Source organism: Hemicordylus capensis, chromosome 1 (genome assembly GCF_027244095.1).
Source record: "Hemicordylus capensis ecotype Gifberg chromosome 1, rHemCap1.1.pri, whole genome shotgun sequence".
Classification (NCBI taxonomy): domain Eukaryota; kingdom Metazoa; phylum Chordata; class Lepidosauria; order Squamata; family Cordylidae; genus Hemicordylus; species Hemicordylus capensis.
In genome coordinates, this window is record NC_069657.1 from 409,545,047 (window position 1) to 409,571,127 (window position 26,081).

General features: G+C 42.9%; 1 protein-coding gene across 1 annotated transcript in view; it reads left to right on the plus strand.

The window, feature by feature from the left end:
- The window catches only part of ENAH (ENAH actin regulator), a 159,849-nt gene that overhangs the window by 59,392 nt on the left and 74,376 nt on the right, over nt 1–26,081 (plus strand). The window contains exons 2-3 of the mRNA XM_053307795.1: nt 13,166–13,331; nt 17,432–17,609. Coding sequence (XP_053163770.1) covers nt 13,166–13,331; nt 17,432–17,609 — 344 coding nt within the window. The remainder of the gene's footprint in view (nt 1–13,165; nt 13,332–17,431; nt 17,610–26,081) is intronic.

A 26,081-nucleotide genomic window follows, 5' to 3' on the forward strand; every position in this document is an offset into this window, starting at 1 on the left:
CAAGGGGCTTCTGCTGATGGTGCATTGCTGCGCCAAATAGCTGCTGCTCAATTATAACTGAGAAACTTATTTTTTCTAAAGGACAAACAAATTATAGAAATATAAAATGCAGGAAAATAAAACATTCATCATACATTTGAAATCTGAGTGCCTGATTATTGAATCGCTTATTTTGAACTAATTACAACTTTTGAGTCAAGGGTTTGGTTCAGATTCAGCACAACCAAGAGACTAGGTTTTGGTTCAACTCCAGTTCAGTGGAAAAAATCTCTGAAGTAGTGTTTGTCTTTTGGGTTGAGATTCAGTTTGACTCCCTGCTATGCGCACATGTTTACTTTCAGTGCAGTTTATTCATTCATTCATTCATTCATTCAGTTTATATACTGTCCTTCCAAAATGGCTCAGGGCAGTTTACAACAAGGTAAAAACCATTAAAACAAGTTAAGAGGTAAAATCAAACTATAAAAACAGAATAAAACCAATTAAACAATTTAGAAAGCTAAAAAAAAACCCCTGGAGAACCAGGGCAACAGTTTAAAACAGTTTTTCAGTCATTTAAAAACCCTTGAAGGCCAGGCCAAACAGATAGGTTTTAAGGGCTCTCCTGAAAGACAGTAACAGGCATAATATGGTCTCTCCAGGTTGCCCAGACACCAATCTGGCTGCCGCATTCTGGACCAACAAGTTTCTGGACTATATACAAAGGCAGCCCCACGTAGAGCGCATCGCAGTAGTCGAGCCGGGAGGTTACCAGCTGATACACCACTGCAAATGATAATTATGCATTGTGTGAAGTACTTCCTTTCGTCTGTCCTAAATTTCTTGTCAATCAGTTTCATAGGATGACTCCTGGTTCCAGTGTTATGCGAGAGAGAGAGAACTGTCCATTTATACCTACCCTCTGTTTCCTATTCTTCAAGCAGTTACCAGTCCACGCATGAACCTGTCTGTCCCTTTATCCCATGACTGCTAAATTATCCCAAAAGCCTTTGATGAGGTACTTTGTCAAAGGTGTGTTTTTTTTAAATGAAAGTCCAGGTATACTATGTCTGCTGGGTCACCTTTATCCACACACCTATTGATACTCCCCCAAAACTCAAAAAGTTTGGTGAGGCAAGATTTCCCTTTGCAGAAGCCATGCTGGTTCTTCTTCAAGCAGGGCCTGGTGTTCCATATCCTTAACAGTTTTATCTTTAAGAATGCTTTCGATCAATTTGCCTGGAACAGAAATTAAGCTAACTGGCCTGTAATTTCACAGATCCTCCTTGGTGTTACATTGGCTAGTTTACAGTCCTCTAGTATAGAGCCGGATTGTAGGGATCAGTTATACATTTTTGCAAGGAGGTTGGCAATTTCACATTTGAGTTTTTAAGGACTCCTGGGTGGATGCCACCTGGCCCTGGGGATTTGTCAATTAGTTTTCCTTTCACCAAACTTTTCACTTTAGAGAAGTTTCCTTTTCTGAAATTCAAAGTGTCTATGTTAGACTTCCTTGGCGATTCTCTCCTCGTATGTATGCTGAATTTGATCACACTATGGTGGTTGTTCCCTGAAGGTTTCCATGACAATGACATCTCGCACCAAGTCCTAGGCAGCACTCAGGATTGAGTCCAAGGTCACCTTCTCTCTGGCCGGTTCTATGACCAACTGTTCTAGGGCACAGTCATTCAGCATATCTAGAAATTTGACCTCTTTGTAATTACTTGAATGTGAACTTACCCATTCTATGTAATTACTTGAATGTGAACTTACCCATTCTATGTGCGGGTAATTGAAGTCATGAATTATTACAGCTCTGTCTTTCTTTGGCACCTCCCTGATTTCTTTCTGCAACTCCCAGTCACTGTCAGCATTTTGTTTGGGGGTGGGGGTGGGGGGCGTGATGGCACATCCCTAGTACTACATTACCATCCAGGCCTTGTGTTACCATGCACAGAGTTTCTGTGGAGGATTCTGATCTTCCTAGGTTTTCTAGCTTTTTGGATTCTATTCCTTCTTTAACACACAGTGCTACTCAACCCCCAATTTGCCCATCCTTGTTCTTTCTATGGAGTTTATATCCAGGAACAAGTGTCCCACTGGTTCTCACTTGTTCCATCATATTTCCATTATACCCACTATATCTGTTTTCATTAGCAGCTAAGCACTCCAAGCACTCCAACTCACCCATCTTGGTTCAGAGACTTTTGGCACCGGCATATGAGCACCTGTATGCTGAATCGCTTACCTGGCGTGTGCTATCTTTCCTTTGGCCATTTGATCTCTTTCTCCAGCTAATATACCCTTTTGTCTGTTCTTTATCTGGTTCTACTCTGCCCCCTTCTATTCTGTTTGATTTAAAGTATTTAAACCCTTGCACCTTTAAGGAATGGCTTTTGCCAAACCAGATACTGCTCAACTCCTGTAAGCTATTCCCCAGGCATCATTTTAAAAGCTGCTCTGCAACCTTTTTGATATTAAGCACCAGCTGCCTGGTTCAGTCTTGGTTCAAGTGGAGCCCTTCTCTTTCGTACAGGCTCGTCTTGTCCCAAAATTTATCCCAGCTAACAAATCTAAACGCTTTCCTCTGATACCACCGTCTCATCTATGAATTGAGCCCCGTCAGCTCTGCCTGTCTTGCTGGCCCTGCTCATGTAACACGTAGCATTTCTGAGAATGCCACCTTGGAGTTCCTGGATTTAAATATTTATTTGTTTGTTTAACCTATTTGTATACCGTTCAAAACTCATGTCTCTGGGAGGTTTACAATAATACAAATTAAAACAATATTAAAACATTGAAATTTAAAATATAACACAATATTCAAAGTGTTAAAAACTAACATAAGAACAACCCTGCTGGATCAGGCCCAAGGCTCAGCTATTCCAGCATCCTGTTTCAGACAGTGGCCCACCAGATGCCACTGGGAGCCTACAGCAGGAGTTGAGGGTATGCCCTCTCTCCTGCTGTTACTCCACTGCAACTGGTACTCAGAGGCTTCCTGCCTTTGAGGCTGGAGGTGGCCTTTAGCCCTCCTCCATAAAGTTATCTAAACCCTTCTTAAAGCCATCCAGGTTGTTGGCTGTCACCACATCTTGTGGCAGAGAATTCCACAAGTTAATTATGTGTTGTGTGAAAAAATACTAACGTTTGCTGGTCCTAAATTTCGCGGCAATCAATTTCATGGGATGATCCCTGGTTCTAGTGTTATGTGAGAGGGAGAAGAATTTCTCTCTATCCACTTTCTCCACACCATGCAAGATTTTATAGACCTCTGTCATGTCTCCCCGCAGTTTCTCTCATAAGAAAGCCTTGCCTCATAAGCCTTGCCTCATAAGAAAGGTGCTCTGTGTCCCTGATCATCTTGGTTGTCCTCTTCTGTACCTTTTCCAGTTCTACAATGTCCTTTTTTAGATGTGGTGACCAGAATTGTACACAGTACTCCAGGTGCGGCCGCACCATAGTTTTGTATAAGGGCATTGTAATATTAACAGTTTTATTTTCAATCCCTTTCCTTAATGATCCCTAGCATGGAATTGGCCTTTTCCACAGCTGTTGCACATTGAGTCGACACTTTCAACGAGCTGTCCACCATGACCCCAAGATCCTTCTCCTGGTCAGTCACTGACAACCCAGATCCCATCAACGTATACTTGAAATTAGGGGTTTTCGTGCAATGTGCATCACTTTATACTAGCCAGCATTGAACCACATTTGCCATTTTGTTGCCCACTCTCCTAGTTTGGAGATATCCTTTTGGAACTCCTCACAATCCGTTTTGGATTTCACTACCCAAAAGAGTTTGGTAACATCTGCAAATTTGGCCACCTTGCTGCTTACCCCTGCTTCTAGATCATTTATGATTAAATTAAAAACCAACGGTCCCGGTATAGGTCCCTGGGGGGACTTCACTTCTTACTTCTCTCCATTGTGAAAACTCCATTTATCCCTACCCTCTGTTTCATGTCCTTCAACCAGTTACCAATCCACATATGTACTTGTCCCCTTATCCCAGGACCGCTAAGTTTCCTCAGCAGTCTTTGATGAGGAACTTTGTCGAAAGTTTTTTGGAAGTCCAGGTATACCATGTCAACTGCTTGTTGACACTCCCAGAGAACTCAAAAAGGTTTGTGAGGCAAGATTGACCTTTGCAGAAGCCATGCTGGTTCTCTCCCAGCAAGGCCTGTTGTTCTATGTGCTTTACCATTTTATCCTTGAGGATGCTTTCTATCAATTTGCCTGGAACGGACGTTAAGCTAACCGGCCTTTAACTTCCTGGATCACCCCTGGATCCCTTTTTGAAAATTGATGTTACATTTGCTACTTCCCAGTCCTCCGATACAGAGCCTGATTGCAGGGATAAGTTATATATTTTAGCAAGAAGGTCGGCAATTTCACATTTGAGTTCTTTGAGGACTCTTGGATGGATGCCATCCGGCCCTGGTGATTTGCTAGTTTTCAGTTTTTCCAGACAGTTTAGAACATCGTCTCTTGTCACTGCTGTCTGACTCAGTTCTTTAGCCTGCATCCCTGAAAAGCCTGTTTCAGGAACAGGTATATGTTCAGTATCTTCTGCCATGAAGACAGATGGAAAGAACTTATTTAGCTTCTCTGCAACCTCCGTATCCTCAATAACAAATCAGTGCCTAACAAATCTAAACCCCTCCTCCCAGCACCAACGTCTCATCCACGCATTGAAACCCCTTAGCTCTGCCTGTCTCACTGTACCTGTGTGTGGCACAGGTAGCATTTCTGAGAATGCTACTTTGAGGGTCCTGGACTTCAAAACACTCCCTATCAGCCTAAATTTGGCTTCCAACACTTCCCGGCTACATTTCCCCACATTGTTGGTGCCAACATGCACCACTACAGCTATCTCTTCCCCAGCACTGCCTAAGAGCCTATCTAGACACTGTGTGATGTCCGGAACCTTCACACCAGGCAGGCAAGTCACCACGCAGTCAACACATGGGTCACAAACCCATCTTTCTATACCTCTAATGATTGCATCGCCCACTACAAGGAGGTTCTCACCCCCCAGAGGAGTATCCCCTGTGCGGGAGGATATGGGCTCATCATCCATGGAAGGGGTCCCTTCTAAAGGAGTGTTTCCCTCTTCCTCAGACTGATGTCCTCCTTGCCCGAGACCTTCATTCTCCCTGACAGCAGCGGAGCTATCAGCCCTGGAGTGAGATGCCACTACCATGTCCCTGAAGGTCTCGTCTCCATGCATCTCTGTCTGTCTGAGCTTCTCCAAATCCGCCACCTTAGACTCGAGGGAAGGAACTTGTTCCCTGAGACCCAGAGCTCCTTGCATCGAGCACACACCCATGACTTCTGCCCATGGAGCAAATAGTCATACATGTGGCACTCTGTGCAATACACTGGGAAGTGCCCCCTCTCCTGCTACCTTTCTAACTTCATAGTGGGTTTTTTGAGGGGGCTGTTTACAGTATTTAGAGATAGTTTATTTGAAGGATAGGTCTCAGCTGTAATGGTTGGCTATTTAACTGTCCAAACAGCCTTTCTCAGGAATATGAGGGAGGGATTTGTACTTACCTTCTCTTCTCCACCGGGCTGCTTGTGATCACAGGTGCTTGTTCCAGTCTCCCCCGCATTCCTCCTGCTAAACTCCTACAAAACTCCAACGTCCTGTTTGCTATCCCTGTTTGCTATGTTCTCGGGCCTTCATCTTTTATAGCAATAGCAATAGCAATAGCACTTACATTTATATACCGCTCTATAGCCGGAGCTCTCTAAGCGGTTTACAATGATTTAGCATATTGCCCCCAACATTCTGGGTACTCATTTTACCGACCTCGGAAGGATGGAAGGCTGAGTCAACCTTGAGCCCCTGGTCAGGATCGAACTTGTAACCTTCTGGTTACAGGGCGGCAGTTTGTAGAGAGTAGGCTTCCAATTGAGACACAGGATATGAGACAAAGGAATGTGGGGCCTCCCCATGCCCTAGCTGACTCCATCTCCTCCAGGCAGGGACAAACTAAAACACAAGGATTTGCTAGCCCTGGCATATAACACACAGACTAAGCCCTGGCAAATAAAACACACACACACACACACACGCACAGACACACAGACACACACACACACACACGGACTTATCCCTTAAAGAGAAACCAGCAACTCAAAATCTCCTTCTCCTGTTAGTTAGTTTAAAGGGGGGAAAGGCTAGATGTTGATTAGAACAGCTTGCTCACCCCCAAAGCTACTCCTGCTCTTTCCAGAGTAGGCTTCCAACTGAGACAAAGGATGTGGGTCAAAGGAATGGACTGTAAGGCTAATTAAAAGCCTGGGTGAACAAATGTGTCTTAACTGCCTTTAAAAATGTTGTCAGAGACAGGGAGGCTCTTATTTCAGCAGGGGGTGCATTACAAAGCCTTGGGCAGCAGCAAAAGCCCATGGGGCACATTCTAAAGCCTTGGGGCAGCAGCGAAAGCCCATCCTTGAGTAGCCACCGCACAAGCCGGTGACAACTGCAGACAAACCTCACCAGATGATCTCAGTGGGAGATGAGGCTTATGGAGAAGAAGACATTCTCCTAAATACCCAGGGCCTAAGCTGTTTAGGATTTTATAGGTTATAATCAGCACCTTGTATTTTGCCAAGAAACTTATCTGTAGCCAGTGTAGTTCTTTCAATACAGGGGTAATATGGTTTTTCCGAGATGATCCAGAGACCAACCTGGCTGCCACATTCTTTACCAACTGCAATTTCTGGACTTTGTACAAAGGCAGCCCCACATAGAGCACATTGCAGTAGTCAGGTTTGGAGGTTACAGGCATCCCCAGCACTGCCTAACAGCCTATCTAGCTGTCACATGATATCCGCACCCTTTGCTTTGTAAGCAGACAAGTCACTGTGTAGTCTAAACGTGGGTCACAGACCTATCTCTCTGTACCCCTAATGATCGAATCACCTCCATCCCCTAGAGGAGTTTTTTTTTTGTGTGCAAGAGGATATGGGCTCATCTTTCACGGAAGGGGTGCCTTCTAAGGGTGCCTCCATCCCCGAGACCTTCATTCTCCCTGACAGCAGAGAACCCATCAGCCTGGGAGTGTGATGCCTTTACCACATCCCTGAAAGTCTCATCCATAACTTTCTGACCCTCTCTGATCTTCTCCAGATCAGCCACCTTGGTTTCGAGGGAACGAACTTGTTCCCTGAGAGCCAAGAGCTCCTTGCCTTGAGCACACACCTATGACTTCTGCCCACCAAGCAAACAGATATACATGCTACACTCTTTGCAATAGTCTGCCAAGTGCCCTCTCCCCAATGGCTTTCTATCTTCATGACTGGTTTTGTTGGCTTGTTTAGTGTATTTGGAGATCATTTGTTTGAAAGTTAGGTCTTGGCTGCAGTTGCCAGCTTATTCAACAGTTTAAACTTCCTTTCCCAAGAATATGAAAGAGAGAGTAGTACTTACTTTCAATTCCCTCTGGGTTCCTTGTGATCAAGGGGGTTCATTTCAAACCCCCTTGCACATTTCCCCGCTAAACTCCACACAAAACTCCTATGCTAAGCTCCCTGGCTGTTGTCTCTTATGTAGAGAGTAAGCTTCAAATGGAGGCAAACGGGCTCCCATCTGTGTGGCCCCTCCCATCAGATGTGACTCACCTCAGCCTTAGCTGGCTCCTTCCACTGTCTGTCTCCAGGTAAGAGAAACTAAAACTGAATGCTACAGAGTCCTTTAAACAAGCCCTGATAAAACAAACAAACAAACAAACAAACAAACCCCACAGACATACAAGCTGGGACATAGTGGGTTGTGGGTGCACAGTTTTCAGCTATTTTACCCTTTCTTCAGTCACCATTGCTTCACAAAACTATCACTCTGAGGGGTGCTGGACCTTCAGGGTCATAATTTCAGGGGGAAAGGGGGCCTGCTTAAAAATTTCACTCCCCTTGCACAACAGAAAACCTTAGCGCATTGTTGCAGGCTTAGTCTGGATTCTGGATACTGTTATTTAAAACGAGGTGCACTTTTTCATGAGTAACTTGGAAAAGAGAGAGTCTCGCTGTTGGTTTACCAAGAGAGCTTTATAATACTTATGAATGTGTTTGGCAACTGTGTTAAATTATTTATCCTGTACTGTTGATAAATTTTCCTAATTTTTAATTTTTTCCTAGAGGCAACACATTCAGGAATCAAACCAATTACCAACATAAGGGGAACTTCTAGTAATAGAATTTCAAAGCTTTCCTGAAGAAATCATAACCTGTAGTTCAAGAAAATTTGATTGCATTATTACAGCCTATAGAGTAGGAAAATAACTAAATGTTAATTTATCAGTTAACTTATGGTTCAGTTCAGCTGTCCATTTGACAGATTTTATAAAATGCTTGTATTGAGGGAGGGAATTGACTTTGTGCTCTCCAATTTATTGATGAACATTAGGCACAATAAGAGCCGTAGAGAGTGGTGGTCACTATCAGGTGACAGATCAATGCAAAGCCCAATATAAACTGAATTGCAGGGAGTAGCACAACGGTGTAGTCTATTACACTGCTGCCATGCCTCAAAATGTAGGTATATTCCTCCTCCATATCTTGCCATGCACTTCCATTTACAATCATTATATTAAGCTGAGCAATGCAAAACTCTTCGTAATTACTGTGCCTGCCTTCTGATTGGCAGGAGCTAGCGATGCAATTACCAGCATTATCTCCTTGAATAGCATGATTAGAAGTATATAAATCATCTGGGTTCATTCTAACATTTAGGTAATCTGTGATAATGGGAACTGTTGACTATAATACTTCATAAAGTGCATAAATGTTTCTCAAATTTATTCCTAAACTCCTTAACTTTTAAATTTATGAAGAATACTTAAATGAAACTACTTGTGCTATGAAATCTCATGATTCCAAGGGAGCAACCAAGGCCTTTAGTCTATTAGCTTGACCTCATTATCTGTGCGGGTTAGGTTCTTGGCCCCCTACCGTGGATAACATAATCGTGGATGTTGGGATATTAAGTCAATGCAAATCTGGGGGTTAGGTTCAAGCCCTGGTCACTCTCTCCGCAGCGGGGGTTTCTCCTTAGTGCTGACCTTTTTCACTGTGAGGGTGTGCTAATGCAACATCCCATGTAGAGTGGGGGTGCCGGAGGGCCAATCACCGACCACTGCTGCCGCCACCTGTGCACTCCTTGAGAGCTGGCTTCTCTCCCCATGCCAATGCTCGGGCACTCCATGAGTGCACACTGCCCCCCCAGGCCGTGAGGGGCGGCAAGAATGTGACATCCCCGCAGAATGGATGACATATGGCAGCAGGGCAGGGCCAGTATGAGGAAGGTCTTCCTTGGAAAACTGGTCCACATCACTAATTGGCTAGGACTTCCTTATATGGGGTTGTCTTTTTAACGAAAGGCGGTATATAAATGCAAAAATAAATAAATAAAATAAATAAATATGCATGCCTGCCTGCCTGCCCCTCCCCCACCCCAACCTTGCGAGACTTGTGAGGCTGGTGGTGTGGAGGTATATAAGGAAGCCCTGGCCAGTCAGTGATGGGGGTCAGTTCTCCAAAGAAAGATCTTCCTTATGCCGGCCCTGCCTCTGGCAGTCCCCCAATCTGTGGTAATGTTGTGTTTTCACCGTTCCCCACTGCGGGGAGAGTGTCCATCACTCGAGGAGCTGGTGGAGGCAGTGCGGGAAGAGAGGCCAGTGCTCAAGGAACATGCGGGCAGTGGTGGTGGTGGCCAGCGATCAGCCCTCCGGCGACCCCCACTCTACAGGGGATGTATCCTTCGTGCACTCTGGCAGTGAGAGAGGCCAGCGCTCAGGAGAAAGCCCTGCTGCAGGGAGAGAGGCCATTACTGGATGTTGCTTTCATGGGGAAAAGGCCAGTGTTACTTTTCTTCTTTCTTCTCTCTCCACCAAAACCCATGGATACACAAACTCCTTACCCATGGTTAACAAGGCTTGTCCTCTATTTTTAAACTGTAGATATGCAGAACCATGAGTAATGGAACTGCGGATAAGTAGGTGGTCCTGTACAAGCAGGCTAAGGCCCCTGCGGGCCTTCTAATGTTTATCAACAGCCCAGGTTTCTTGAATCAATAAAATGTCGAAAGACTTGAAGTACTCCCCAAAAGTTTTATCAGATTGCTTATCTCTCCACCCTGTAATATCTATATATATAATTCTCCTGGGTGTGCCCAGGAGAAATGCGTCCTGGCAGCCCAGCTGATTGGCTGGGCTGCAGGGGGCGCCTGATTGGCTGGCAGCACACCCAGGAGAATTCGCTTGCTGGGTGGCTGCGGAGGCAAGGCGGCGGGCCCAGGGCTGCCGCAGCGGAGCCCAGCGAGGCGGTGGGCCCAACAAGGTGGCGGTGGCCCCGGCTATGAGGCGGGGCGAGGCGGCGAGCCCAGCGCGATGGTGGTGGGCGGGGCCCAGCGAGCGGTGGGCCCAGCGAGGCGGGCCCAGTGAGGCGGGGCAAGGCGGCGGGCCCAGTGAGGTGGGGCAAGGTGGCGGGGCTGGGCCCGGCCGCGGAGGCGAGGCGGCGGTGGAACTGGCCGGGCTGGGCCCGGCCGCGGAGGCAAGGTGGCGGGCCTGATGGCGGCACTCTGGGGCCGGCCGCGGCATCGGCGGCGGCACTCTGGGGCCGGCCAGCCCCGCTGGCGGCGGCGGCCGCACTCTGCCCCGCCGGAGACGGGGGGCGGGAGGAGAGAGAGAGGTTGCCTGGCCTGGCTGGGCCTGGCCGCGGAAGCGAGGCGGTGGGACTGGCCGGGCTGCGGAGGCAAGGCGGCGGCGGCCGCCGCACAGGTCAGCAAGTTTTGTCATAATTCATCAGTTTGAAGAGGCCAAGGAAATTTCCTTACAAGAGGCACGTTGTCCTAATAACTGACAATAGCCCTTTAATTAGAACTTTCTTTAAGGCCAACTTCAGGGAATTATTGACATCTACATCTTGTTACTGGATTTCAGTTGAAATAGGTTTACTAGGAATATCTGCAGAGCTAAGTAGATCACTAATTTTTCCCCTTTAAGAGGGTTAAATTCCCAGCTCTTTAGGGCTTAAGTATCGTCTAACTACCCATTCCTTAGAAATTTTGTTAATCTTTTAACTGAAATTGAATTTATAAAAATATATTCTTTGTCATGCACAGGCAATGTATCCTACTTTTGGTGGTCAAAAGTAGTTGTTAGCAGGTGTTTATCAGACAAAATATGATGAGATAGTACTTTATTTTGGATTGTTTGCCTGGAGCATTTCCAGATGGGGCTTTTAGCTCACTCCTCCTCTGGAATGAAGGGTGTGTATTCACATATCAGTGAGATTTACCACGAAGTCCCTTTGAACGATCAGGGAGCATGTCACACATAGTTCGGGTTTTTCGTTGTGCATCAGAGTGGAGCCTGATTTATGTCTGGGGTTAAAAAAAAATCCACTTTTCGCATTGGAGCTTTTGGGCAAATTCGAACTTGCGGTAAAGTCTGCTATCTGGAAATGCTCCTGCTGAGCTGCAGTATTGATGACATCCTTACTAATTCCTATAGCAAGTAATTTATTCCATAATAGATCCAAATTCTCAAGATTGATTCTTGTTCAGTTGAAGGCAGAGCTTTGTAAAAAACCAACAGGTGGCCCTCTGTATTCCTAACTGAACACTCCTAGAGATGAGCATTTAGATTCTCTAGGATTTATTCTTTGAGAAAAAAACAGCTGTTCATAAAAAGGCCAAAAGTTCAGATTTAGGAGACTGTCTTCAGATTTCATTTTATATCAGATTATTTTTAAGAGAAATGTACCGCTACTTTTTTGTGCAAAAAAAAGTGGGGGGGGGGGGAATATATGACATCTGATGTTAAGCATTATAAGCATGGTATGGTAGATAATGCCTTGTTCTATGGTTTAGAAATTATGCATATTTAATTTTCTCTGTCAGCCAAACAGTTCAGACACTTTCCATGTCATGGAGAAACACTGTTTGGCCCAATGATTACAAACTTTGATTTTGGAAGGTTTGGGGCACATAGTTGACAATTCACACACCCAACTGTATAGGATTGTGTACAGACTCTAGTCTTCAAGCAGCTAATCTTGATTAAGGTATTTTTATTCAGAGAACAAAATGAAAATCCAGTAATTTCATGGTTATCCACCTTGTTATCTAAGCAAATCTATGTAGTTTGAAGCATATAGTCGGCAAGACCAAAGGTTCTAGATTGTTCTGAAGTAGTATTAACATTCTGCTTATTTGCAAACAAATGTGTTGTATCCATGTGTTCGCACTTTCCTTCTGCTCATGCAGGGTCTGGATATAACCCAGTATGTATATTCACGTTCAGGAAAATGGAAGAATTACAAAAGCAGAAACTTTTATTTAAATCAATTCACCCTGGTTAGATGTCCTCTTCCTCTTTCTTATATTTCTTATATTTTTATTAGCTCTTAAACAACAGTGTTATGGTGTTTTTAATGATATTTAATGTGTGAACTACTAGGAAAGCACAGGAGCTGTATCTGAGTCTGGGGGTGTGCAAAGCTTTGCTAGCCAAATTTAGGACTAAATTGCTTTGGTCTGGTTGATTGGAATCAAGTCAATGTCTGTTTGGGGTCAAAATGGGTTGAATCAGGTTTAATTCAGCTGTTGAAGCTTTGGCCTGCCACATCCCCCCCCAGTCATTCCCCTGACCCATTTAATACTTACTAGGCAGGTCAGGATAGGCTTTCATTTATTTTTGTTGCTTGCAGTGAGAGAGCGGTGGGTGCTGAAGCACGCTTTCAGTTTTAAAAATACTTCAAGTATGTGTGTACTTTGAAACTGAAGCTTCAATGTAGCAGCCATTGCTCCCTTGTTACTGGAAACAAAACAAAATACAAAATGAAAGCCTCCCCTGTTCCTGCCTGGTAAACACTAAATAGGTCAGGGAGTGGCAAGGGGGCTGGGCCAAAACTTTGATCGGGGCCAAAGCTGTGCTTCAAATTGGGCTGAAGAGGATCTGATTGCCCTCCTGAAGCATTTGAGTTGGGAGCCACCTCAAAGCATCAAGATGGCCACCAACTGAATCGATGGTAGTTAAAATATGCACACTTCTAATAATAAAACCTCTAGTTATTGTCTTAGAATGAGTTCCTAGTTTTCACATAGTGCTTTAAAAAAAGAAAAGTATGTTTTTTCATTTTCCTTTTTAGTCATTTGTTTTCCTTTTCTTAACAGTGAGCAGAGCATCTGCCAAGCACGAGCTGCTGTAATGGTCTATGATGATGCCAATAAGAAGTGGGTACCAGCTGGTGGGTCTACTGGATTCAGCAGAGTTCATATATATCATCATACAGGCAACAACACATTTAGAGTAGTTGGCAGGAAGATTCAAGATCATCAGGTAAGTGAATTATCAAAACCAAAGCAGTTAAAGACATTAAAGTTACCATTTTAAGTATTAAAAGAAAAATGTGCTAGTCAGACACTTATTGGGGCTTCCTAAATAAAGCCAGTAAAAATCTAATGTGCAGGATGCAGTGGAGCAACCATCTCCTCCATTACTTTTGCCAAAAATGAATAATGGAAGCTGAGTGGAAAGTTGCTGTTGAAGGGTGGATTCATTTGGGAAACAGGCTCTAAGAAGCAATAGTCATGGATGGGACCTACTTCTGCTATGAATATTTATATACCACTTATCAGCAGAAGTTCTCAAAGTGGTTTATGAAACTGGATTTTATATGTTGATTTGAACTAACCAGCCAGTTACTTGGTTGTAAGCTTTGAATTGTTTCCAGTAATGCTGAAACCGTTCAAATCTGTTTTAGTAGAAACAGAATGATACAATATAAAAGATTACTATCCTGCCATTAATTATAATAGTCAAGGACCTTACCTTGCTCAGATGTGGCGCCTCTATCCTATTTTTGGCAATATCTTCATTCCCTTTGCAATACCTGACCCTCAGGAACAGCTTGGATAGTGCAGAGGGCTGCTGTAGAGTACATTTTCACATCTTAAGCTGCTTAAACTATTGTTACAAAATACTACGTTGAAAGCACCGCCCTAACATCCTCAAAGGACTTGCTGATGCATTGTTGGCATGTCCTTTAATTGCGTGTGGGGGGTGATCATTGGAATTGCCGTTCTACGTGCACTGTAAAAATATTAAATATTTTAAAAAATATTTTATAAAATATTGCAGCATGTGTAGAGGGACAATTCCAATGATCACACCTCACACATAAGAGGATCTGCTGAGAACACATCGGCATGTCCTTTGACATTGGGGAGGATGTGTTCTTGGTGCAGCTCCGACATGATTGTGTGTAGGGGTCCATGTTCTTGTGAACTGGCCCTTCTTGAACACTGAGTAGTTCATATTGTGGAAGGGCTGAACAAAGCTTATATAAGAGTACATATTTTTGAATCTGACACAAAAGTAGAGCAGTTGCTACACAGTTGTATGATCTTAGTCACTACCAAGCTGAGTCCTACTTAGGTTGTGATTTTGTCTTAATTTGTCTGTCTTGATGTTTTTTCTTAGTTTTTATACTGTGTGTGTTCTGTAAACTATCTTTAATGGCCAACTTTGAGGCTATAAAGTTAAGAGAAACTTTTATACAGCAATCACCCATGCCACAGGGTAAATTGCATCTAAACGGAGGGCTGTTTCAAAAGCAGCTGATAATCCTACAGGTGAAACTCGGAAAATTAGAATATCGTGCAAAAGTCCATTAATTTCAGTAATGCAAATTAAAAGGTGAAACTGATATATGAGACAGACACATTACATGCAAAGCGAGATAAGTCAAGCCTTAATTTGTTATAATTGTGATGATCATGGCGTACAGCTCATGAAAACCCCAAATCCACAATCTCAGAAAATTAGAATATTACATGGAACCAAGAAGACAAGGATTGAAGAATAGAACAATATCGGACCTCTGAAAAGTATAAGCATGCATATGTATTCAGTACTTGGTTTGGGCCCCTTTTGCAGCAATTACTGCCTCAATGCGGCATGGCATGGATGCTATCAGCCTGTGGCACTGATGAGGTATTATGGAAGACCAGGATGCTTCATTAGCGGCCTTCAGCAATTCTGCATTGTTTGGTCTCATGTCTCTCATCCTTCCCTTGGCAATGACCCATAGATTCTCTATGGGGTCAGGTCAGGTGAGTTTGCTGGCCAATCAAGCACAGTACACTGTATACTTTTCAGAGGTCCGATATTTCACCTGAGTTTCACCTGTATATGATCTGCCCTTCAAAGAAAAAGGTATATCGTCCCTACTGTGTTGCTGTAAAGTAGCTCTTTAGATTCTATCTGTATTTGTAGTCCATGATGACCCACTTTTAAAAGTTCAGGGTATTTGTTATAAGGGGGGGGGGAAGAGATCAAAACCATCACTTCAGTCAGTGTGCTGTAGCAAACAAGCTTACATGTAAAAAGCCTATGTATGAGGGTGTTTTGGAAAGGAACAGCAAAATGACTGCCTGTGCCGTATGTCACATATGGCAGTTTTTGCCAAAAACCCTCATACAACCGTATGTTCTGCAGAATTGTGTGTTGGGGGGATGTAGTCATCTGGATAGCCTGCAAGAAACTTGTGTTGCTGCAGACTTTTTAAAAACTACTGAGATCATATATTTCTCAGAAGTGAATTATTAAAACTTTCACTAAAAATACAAGATAAACTAATATATGAAACCTCAAACTAAAACCACAACATAGAACAGCAACATTATTTATTTATTTATTTAGCATATTTTTACACCGCCCCAAACTTATGTCTCTGGGCGATTTACAACAAGATTAAAAGTAAAACATTAATTAAAAACAAAAACAAAAAAATTAAAAGCAAGAAATTTAAAACACAATTTAAAATTTTAAAACAATATTCTAAAAACAACATTAAAACAATCAAAACAATATCAGTTAAAAGTTTGGGTGAAGAAATGAGTCTTTAGAGACTTTTAAAAAGATGTCAGAGATGGGGAGGCTCTTATTTCAGCAGGGAGCGCATTCCAAAGCCTTGGGGCAGCAACGGAGAAGGCCCGTCCCTGAGTAGCCACCAGACGAGCCGGTGGCAAATGCAGACGGACCTCTCCTGATGATCTCAGTGGGCGGTGGGGTTCATAACGAAGAAGACGTTCTCTTAAAAACCCAGGGCCCAAGCTGTTTAGGGCTTTATAGGTTATGACCAGCACCTTGTATTTTGCCCAGAAACATATTGTTCAGTGTTCAAATCCCTCCAGAATCTACTGGAACAGCTTATATGTTTCCTGGAAACAGCCATAAATCATCTGGGGCCAACATGCCTCAGGGCCTTTCTCTGTATGAGCCCACTTATTATCCAAGTTCACAAGAAGAGACCATCCTTAGGATTCCTTCAGTCCTGCAGTGTGGTATACCAGGTTATCTGGAATAAGGCCTTTCCAGTTACAACTCCCACTGTGTGGAATTAACTCCCTTTAGAGAGAGTAATTTCAGCCTATCTGCACTGATGTTGTAAAAAATTGTTTAGGCATCTGTTTGTTCTTTATTTGAAGAGAGGTTAATTGTCATAATTGGGTTACGATGTGTAATCGATTAATTTCAATTGTTTGTTTTTAGTTTCTTGCAAGCTGCACAGAGTTTCTATAAAATGCTCCTGAAGCATCAGATCAAATTTTTTTTGCAACTAGATCTCTACTTTTATAACTTACATCAAGGGCTTGAATGTATCTGGGATCCTATTGCCAGCTATTGGGGGAAGACCATGCCACACTGAGAATACAAGGGAAGCTATAGGAACCAAGGGTGCAGGGATCAAGAATGAGAGCTCGGTATCAATGGAGAAGGAGAAAAGAAGTATTTTATTATTCAGGTCAAGGAGCACATGTTTTATGTTATTTCTCTTGTCCCTTTGTGGCTCCATTGGTGCTGCAGTCTGCTTTCATCCCTCCCTCTTAGCAAAGAAAAAGCAGTACAACAGTTGCTGCCTTCTGAGCCCACCAAATAGCAGCCCCATCACTGTGCATATATGCTGTTTACACACATGCACATTGTTCCTCTTCCCTGACTGAAGGCAATGCTGCATGGGCATACCTGATAAAAGTTTAAATCAGCAGGGGAGGGAAAGTCCTAAAGGAGCAAGTCAGCTCCAAAAGCAGGGCATTTAACTACCCACTTTTTGAGATGACTTGCTCCCTTATGCATGAGAGATATGCCTTTCCTGATGCATTGTGGGGTGGGTTGGCTTCAAAAACAGGGAGTTTAAAAACTCCACTTTTGGAGCTGACTCAGTGAGTCAGCACAGCATAGTAGTGTACCATGGAGTACAGACAGGGTAAACAGGAGAAGTGGGCTGCTATTTCATGTACACATTCTTGGGCTTAGTTGTTGTAGGATATGCGGTCTGTAGAAATGAGAGAGTGTAAACATCCACAGAGTAAAACATACTGACAGACATCAGTAACAAAGCATGCTTAAGCCATAACTATACTTTCTTTATTCAGGTGGTAATAAATTGTGCCATTCCGAAAGGACTGAAGTACAATCAAGCAACACAGACTTTTCATCAGTGGCGGGATGCTAGACAAGTGTATGGTCTCAACTTTGGCAGCAAAGAAGATGCCAATGTCTTTGCAAGTGCCATGATGCATGCTTTAGAAGTGTTAAATTCACAAGAATCTGGTAAGGCTGCTTCCAATTTCCAAATCTGTAGATGATGTGTATGGTCTGACTTTACTTTAGAGTAGAAGTAAGAAATCTGTATTTTAGCATAAGCTATTTGAATTGTAGAAATGTACATTCAAAACAAACTTTTTTCTGTTCTGCCTTTATTCCTACATGGTGAAGAACTAACAAATCAGTCTATGTAGAGTGCTTTTAGCTTAATGTATATTGTAAAATGAATAATTGATTATATTTGGGAACAGATTGCAGCAAGAACTGAAGCAGCATTTACAGAATTTGTTGCTAGTAAGCTACCAGGTGGGATGAAACAGGAACCTGCTCAAGAAAAATAACCGCCTTCAAAAATACATAGATGAAGCTGCAGTATGGATCTACAAACCCTTCAGGAGGAACCTGATCCTTATTCATTAAAATAATGGTAGCTTACCAGCATTTGGAGACGTCTCTGAAGGGGACTAAGCTCCTGTTTCCAGAACTGGTGGATATGGTGCTGCTTGATTTGCCAAAAGCAAAGCAGTGTCTCCATTTTAGGTAGTAAGTTTGTTTGTTTTTGTGTCTGAAAGATTTTAAATGAGAACAAATACGTGACAGTAGCAGTGGCAACTCCGGTTGAAACTAGCTTCCCCAAGATTTCAGCTCCTTTTGTATAGTTCATTAAGTTCTACTTGTCCAGCACATTTTATTGTGGCATAAACTTTTGTGTACACAATAGTTTAAGTCACAGTAGTACACAATAGCTTAAGTCACAATAATGTGTTTAGTTTTTAAGGTGCCACAAGATTTTGTTGTATTTGCTCTAACAGATTTATATTGCTACTTTCTGCTTGTCTAGTATCTGGTTTGGAAAAAATGGATTTTATTCACAGGAACTTTATTTCTCTCTGAAAATATAGTTATCATCTATAATCCTACTGCAAGTGACTTTTCGGAGAGCTCTGATTTCTAGAGAAAATATTGAGATTTATTTGCCGTAGTGTGTGTGTTTGCTGTTAAGTGCATTTTGGAGATGATTTTGAAAAATATAATATGTGAAAGTTCATGTTAAACAGCTATATTGGAATGACAGTAAAATTCCACATCTAGCTTCATACTAACTTTTAAAGCAGCTTTCATTTGTGGATAAAGAGTATTCTGTTGAAATCAGTGTATCTTGCTTTATCAATAGTGGTTTCCCCCTTTAGATAGAATATCTGCAACTGTTCTCAAATGAACGTATTTAATTGATCACTGCCTTCATAGTTTTCTGTTCAACTTTACACCAATTTTATTTTTAATGCTACTGCATTGCTTAGGTATAAAATGTGTTTTTTAAATGCAGGCTTTAGCATTCCAGTACATAAAACACTGATGGTATCACTTACTTTGTAAGAGCTACCAAGTTCTATGTTATCTGTAATGAGCATGGATAAGCAGGGCTGCCTCGGTTTGCATTTGGATGGGTGACTACATGTGAGTGCTTTGCATGCAGAAGGTCCCAGGTTCAATCCCTGGTATCTCTAGATAGGACTGGGAAAGGCTCCTGCCTGAAACCTTGGAGACACACTGCCTGTCTCCAACCTTCCATGGTTGCACAAGGTAATTGAGGGTATTGGCCTCCCAGCTCCAGGCAGTCTTTAACCTGTAAAGTACCAGTCTTGGGGCCAGTGAAGACAATGCTTCCAATCCTTTCAATAATGGTTAGTGGATCAGGATTGCATGCTTGCTTCCTTTTTACCACCCTGTTTTGACTGAGAGAACCCCTGAGGGTTCAGCAGGTAGGGATGTGGGAAATTGCCTTTTCTGTGGCATCCAGAACATGTATGAATCTATCGGTTCTGGTTAGCCATGGCCTCCCTCACTTCCATTTTTTTCCAGTGTTCTTCTGCTGTCTTGTTCTCGTTTGTCAAGCATTTTGCTTACCTGCTCGTGGGATTCTTAATTTTTTAGTTTGGGCTTTTCTCAGTGTTGACTCTTAATTGCTTCATTTATGTTTTATTGATTTGGATGTCTTTGATCGTAGTTTTTATATATACTAGTAAAATGGCTTGCAGTTTGAAAAGATGTGTCCTGTACCACAAAGTCACACGTGTGTGTGTGTGAGCGTGTGTGTGTAAAAGTACTCGGGGAAACTGCCAAAAGTTTGTTCATACTCCAACCCTACCCCTCACACTAACATAGCCCCAATCCCAGTCCCAACCCGCAAGCTAAAACTAACCCTAATCCTAACCTATGCTTTTCCAGTGTTGCTACATTTTCCAGGAACATAATGATTTTTTCTGGGCAGGCGTTTGTGTGTGTGTGTGTGTGTGTGTGTGTGTGTGTGTGTGTATGGTCTGGGCAAGGTCTAGAACCTACCTTGGAAATTGACCTATAACTCTCAGACCAAACCACAAGAGAGAGAAATGTGTCATTTTCATAGGTAGGTTCCTGACCTTGCCCATATTACTTACACACACACCCCTATAAAACTCCTAGGTCAAACCTCAAGCAAGAGAAATATGACATTCAGCAGTGAGGCCCAAGAAGCTTTATAGATGTAAGCTCCTTTGAGCATACTCCATTTATGGAGGTGGAAAAGCAGGGTAGATATACCTTTAATAAATAATACTGCCAAACCAAACAACTAGTAAATTTGTAAGGAAAGCTATTATGGACCAGCAACAATAGTCCATCCCTTGTGTGCATGTGTTAACTGAGCCTGTGCCTGAGCGTGGTGAAAGTTAAGCATCTTTTCCCCTCAGAAACAGAAGGGGTTGTGACTGTCTTGAGAGAGAACTGATAAATTTACTGCTTTTTGTTAAATCCCTCCTTCGCTGCCCTCACCACTGGGTTCCATTAGTTCATCCCACCTGGTTGCCTGAAGAACCCTCTGAATCTATGGAATTTTATTTCATTGGATCATTCTTTGTTTCCTTAGTTGTTTTTCTTTCACACTCAGACAGAGATTTTTGTGAAACTGACATATCTGCAGGTTACCCTAAATCTGCCAGTACCTTTCTTTTGCCCACAGATATTCCAGTTATGCGTCCATAAGGATAACGTTTCTTGCTCTTTTGGAAATAGATATGGTTGGTACTATAGATCAGAATGATTTTCTAACTTTCATTATATTAACTCACACTGCTGGTTAACATCCAGACTAAATTACTCGTGAGTAGTCCTGTTGAAATTAATGGGTCAGGTTGGTCATGACTTGCATGTCCATCTTTTTGGAATTGCCACAAGCTAAATAATGACAAGCTGTTGGAACAAAGTTTAACTTACTGAGAACAAATTATCTTGTCCAGCACTCTGCTCTACAGCAGTCGTAGCCTGTATAAACAGTTTCTAAATGCCACACATTTTAGTGGCTGGCTATTCTATATTAAAAAAAAAAAATCAAAAATGTATTTATTGTACACTGCAAATAACATGACAGAAAACACAAATGATAAAAAGTATAATACAAAACTTATGTTCCAAAAAAAGAACTGGTGGTTGTGCTACAAATGTTGCTGTATTTCTTCCCATTGTTATAAATGGGGAAAACTGCCAAACTGGCTGTCAAACTGGAGGTTTGACAACTTCCAGCGAAGGAGAGCTCACCACTGCATAAGGCAGACTGTTCCACTATTGAACTGCTCTTACCATTAGAAAATGCTTCGTATTGTCTAGCGTAAATCTGCTTTTTTAAAATTTCAACCCACTGATTCTAGGCCTGCCCTCTGGAGGAACAGTGAACGAGTCAACTCCTCCTATGTGGCAGCCCTTGAGATATTTGGGATATATCTCCCTTTAGTCTTTTCTCCAGCCTGAACATGCCCATCTCCTTCAACCATTCCTCACAGGGGTTGGTTTCCAGACCTCTCGCCAACTTTTTTGCCCTCCTTTTGAACCTGTTTTTAAAGTGTGGGGCCCTGAGCTGGACAAAGTATTCCAAGTGAGACCTGACCAGTACAGAATAGATGGAACTTCATGTGATTTAGACATCCCTGGGTAATGAAGGAACTGGTGATTAGTAGGAGCCAGCATGGATTTGTTGAGAATAAGGGTATGGGTGGGATGAAAGAAAATAGTGAGATACCACAAAGGTCTCTATTTGAAGCTTTTGATATCACTTTGAGAACTGTGTGTGTGTTTATGTGAGCGTGAATACACGGTATATACTTAATAGTGTGAGTACAAGGGTGCTTGTACAAGCAATATTTCCTACCTTCTTTCTGCTCCAGTTCCCCGAGTCTCCAAAAAAGTCTGTACCTGAGGATCAAGGGCCCTCAGAAACAGTACGAGATACTCATGAAACATGCCTGTCCGTGATTTTGGAGCATTTCCTCCCTGCTTCTGTTGTAGCTCCCTGAAAAAACATCCCCCAACCTTCAGGAGCAGCTTTTCTTGGGGCTCGGGGAGCTGCTGGAGGCCCTGCTGGGAGTGAACCAGCATGGCTTCCGCAAAGGTAAATCTTGCCTCACAAACCTTTTTGAGTTCTTTGAGAGTGCCAACAAGTGTGTGGATCAAGGTGATCCAGTTGGCATAGTATACCTGGACTTCCAAAAAGCTTTTGACAAAGTTCCTCATCAAAGACTCCTAAGGAAACTTAGTGGTCATGGGATAAGGGGACAGGTATATGTGTGGATTGCTAACTGGTTAAAAGACAGGAAACAGAGTGTAGGTATAAATGGGGAGTTTTCACAATGGAGGGAAATAAGAAGTGGGGTCCCCTATGGATCTGTACTGGGACCATTGCTTTTTAATTTATTCATGAATGATCTAGAAGCAGAGGTAAGCAGTGAGGTGGCCAAATTTGCAGATGATACCAAACTCTTTCGGGTAGTGAAATCCAAAACAGATTGTGAGGAGCTCCAAAAGGATCTCTCCAAACTGGGGGAGTGGGCGACAAAATGGCAAATGCGGTTCTATCTTGGCAAGTGTAAAGAGATGCACATTGGGACGAAAACCCCCAACTTCAAATATACACTGATGGGATCTGAGCTGTCGGTGATTGACCAGGAGAGGGACCTTGGGGTCATGGTGGACAGCTCGTTGAAAGTGTCGACTCAATGTGCGGCAGCTGTGAAAAAGGCCAATTCTATGCTAGGGATCATTAGGAAGGGGATTGAAAATAGAACTGCTAAAATTATAATGCCCTTATACTAAACTATGGTGCGGCCACACCTGGAGTACTGCGTACAATTCTGGTCACCACATCTAAAAAAGGACATTGTAGAACTGGAAAATGTGCAGAAGAGGGCAACCAAGATGATCAGGGGCCTAGAGTACCTTTCTTATGAGGCAAGGCTACAACACCTGGGACTATTTAGTTTAGAAAAAAGACGACTGCGGGGAGACATGATAGAGGTCTATAAAATCATGCATGGTGTGGAGAAAGTGAATAGAGAGAAATTCTTCTCCCTCTCACATAACACTAGAACCAGGGGTCACCCCATGAAAATGATTACCATGAAATTTAGGACCAGCAGACAGAGCATTTTTTCACACAACGCATAATCATATTGTGGAATTCTCTGCCACAAGACGTGATGACAGCCAGCAACCTGGATGGCTTTAAGAAGGGTTTGGATAACTTCATGGAGGAGAGGTCTATCATCGGCTACTAGCTGGAGGGCTAAAGGCCACCTCCAGCCTCAAAGACAGGATGCCTCTGAGTACCAGTTGCAGTGGAGTAACAGCAGGAGAGAGGGCATGCCCTCGACTCCTGCCTGTGGCTTCCAGCGGCATCTGGTGGGCCACTGTGCAAAACAGGATGCTGGACTAGATGGGCCTTGGGCCTGATCCAGCAGGGATGTTCTTATGTTCTTATAAAGAAGGGATGGGGAAGATTGCTTGCACAGATGTCTTTTCATTGAGGTCGTCAAAGCCATTGTCTTGTCAGAGGCAAAGGATGATCTGACCCCCCACATTCTACCTGTACTAAAGACCATTTTATACAGCAGAATTGAATGGCAAACCCTTTTCCTGAACTGCACTACTTAAATGCTTCCCCATCTAAAAACATTACTGCACAGAGAAAAGTAGGCTGTCCGGGAGAAAGCCCAACATTCTTCCTAACTCATATTTGTATGCTTGAGAGAAGCTTCTGCTTTTGCTCCTCCCACCTCACCCCCTTCACCCCAGCAAAAACATGGAACGACACCACAGTCTGAAATGGTGAAATCCAGGGAAGGGTTTATTGGCTACAGTGCTGCTGTGGTGTTGGACTTCTGCAACTCGCTTTTGGTTATTGCTAGCAGGTGGAAGTTGCCAATGAACAGCTTCTATGGTTTAAGGGTGCTCCCCCCCCCGCCCCACGGCTAAAAAGCACAAAAACATCTACTTCTAGTAAGAGTTGATTGATACACACAAAACACCGTCCCAGTTTCAATCCCTGTTATCTCCAGTAGGGGTGTGTGAACCCGGTTCAAATTGAAACCAAAAAGGAGGCCGGTTCTGAGTGGTCTATCCACTCAGACAGTGCTGAGTGGATAGACCAGCAATCAGACTTGATAGAAGGCAGGCTTCTATGCACTCCAATATTTCACGATGAAAATAGGGATATGCTGGTTATTGCAGTACAAAAATAAGAAAGAGTCTTATAGCACCTTGAGGTGAATTTTTGCATTGTAATAGCTACATCATAATAAAACTGCCTCAAAACATAGGACAGAGGTGGTGACTCTTTTCAAGTTATTGTTCAGATAAGTGGACAAAACAGCTTCCTCATAAAGAAAATAAGAATTTTTCTTTGACAAGTCCATCCAAAAACACACACACATGCCAACAGTTTAGTTTAGGTGGCTTTAAAAGAGGATTAGACAGATGCATAGAGAAAGAGAGGTCTACATGAATGTAGTTCAGAGGCAGTTTACCTCTGAATACTAGTTGTAATCTCAGGAAGTTGTTCGAATTTCCTTCAGAGAATTAGGTAAATATAGTTGCACCATAAAGAACATTACCTTACCAAAAATTCCATTCAAGGGGAAAAATCCACCAACTTGCAAACAATCTAGACAAATAAATTTGTACCTCCTATTTGATTTCAAACCAGACAGCAGAACAGCATACATAAAATTACCCTACTTTTTTAGGATTAGCAAGGGCAGGGGAGAAAGGAAATTTTCCAAATAATTCCCCTTGATCTGTTTTGCAAAATTGCTGCTAATACATAAACCTGGGATAGGCTGCCTGAACAGCTTGCCTGCTGGGTTCTCATTCAGCATTCCAAAATTTTGTTTGTCCGTTAAGTAATGTAATAGCTTTTACTCTATTCTTCGGCAGCTGTTGCTGGCTTCAGAGTTTTTAGCTTAGTGCAGTCACTCAGAACTGAACAACTCATCTTCACCAGAAGTTTAAAATTATGACACTTTTGGATGGTATTATGGACTTCATAAAAAAACATAGGTTTATGTAATAGAAGAAGTTGTTTAAAATATTCTTTAAAGTCAGCACTTGTCCTCCATATGCAAGTCAATTTATTTGTTTAGAGAGTACCAGCCTGTCATCTAGGGATGTACAGAACATTCCAAGTTGGAACTTCTAAGCTCGAAATGGGCTGTTCCAAGTGTTCTGGGCTCGGAACAGAACACCCGTAAAAGAGGGTTCCTGTTCCGAGCTCGGAATGAAACAAGCCCATTCCATTCAAAACTTTATGAGTGTTCCGGCTTTTTAAATTTTTTAAAAAAAGAATTAAAATGAGGGTGGCGCTGGCGGGGGGTGAGAGGAAATGTAACATTAAATTAATGGAAGCACTTGCATTCCTTTTTAGGAATCAGTAGGACAATATAAAGAAATCATATTAAATGAATGATACGTTCGTCGATGTTCCTCATCAGATAACTTCTCAGATCCTGGTTTGAAAAAGGATGTTTGCCTTCAGGGATTTTGATCCAAAGGTAACTTGCACAAGGAGAAGGGCAATTCTGCTTGTGCAAGGTGCTCCTACAATTTCTGTTGACCACCAGCCCCCTTCAATACCTGATCCTATGCCATTCCAGAGGATCTCCCAACCAGTGTGTTCTCTAATTTTTTTATCTGTGTGCAGAATGAGTTTTGTTCTGGGTGGCCGTATCAAGGCAATGTGTGTGCACATGCTTTCAGAATGGGGCCTTCCTGATTCAACCTGAGCGGGATCTAAAATTAATTGAGCAGACATAAAAAAACTTGTGAGCGTGTGCACGCCTTAGAGGGAACACTGCTCCAAACCCTCAAGCAAATTTTCAGGGAACGAACATAGGAAGCTGCCATACACTAAGAGACCATTGGTCTATCTAGCTCAGTATTGTCTTCACAGACTGGCAGTGGCTTCTCCAAGGTTGCCGGCAGGACTCTCTCTCAGCCCTATTTTGGAGAAGCCAGAGAGGGAACTTGAAAACTTCTGCTTTCCCAGAGCGGTTCCATCCCCTGAAGGGGGGATATCTTACAGTGCTCACACATCTAGTCTCCCATTCATGTGCAACCAGGGTGGGCCCTGCTTAGTTAAGGGGACCTTTCATGCTTGCTACCACAAGACCAGCTCAC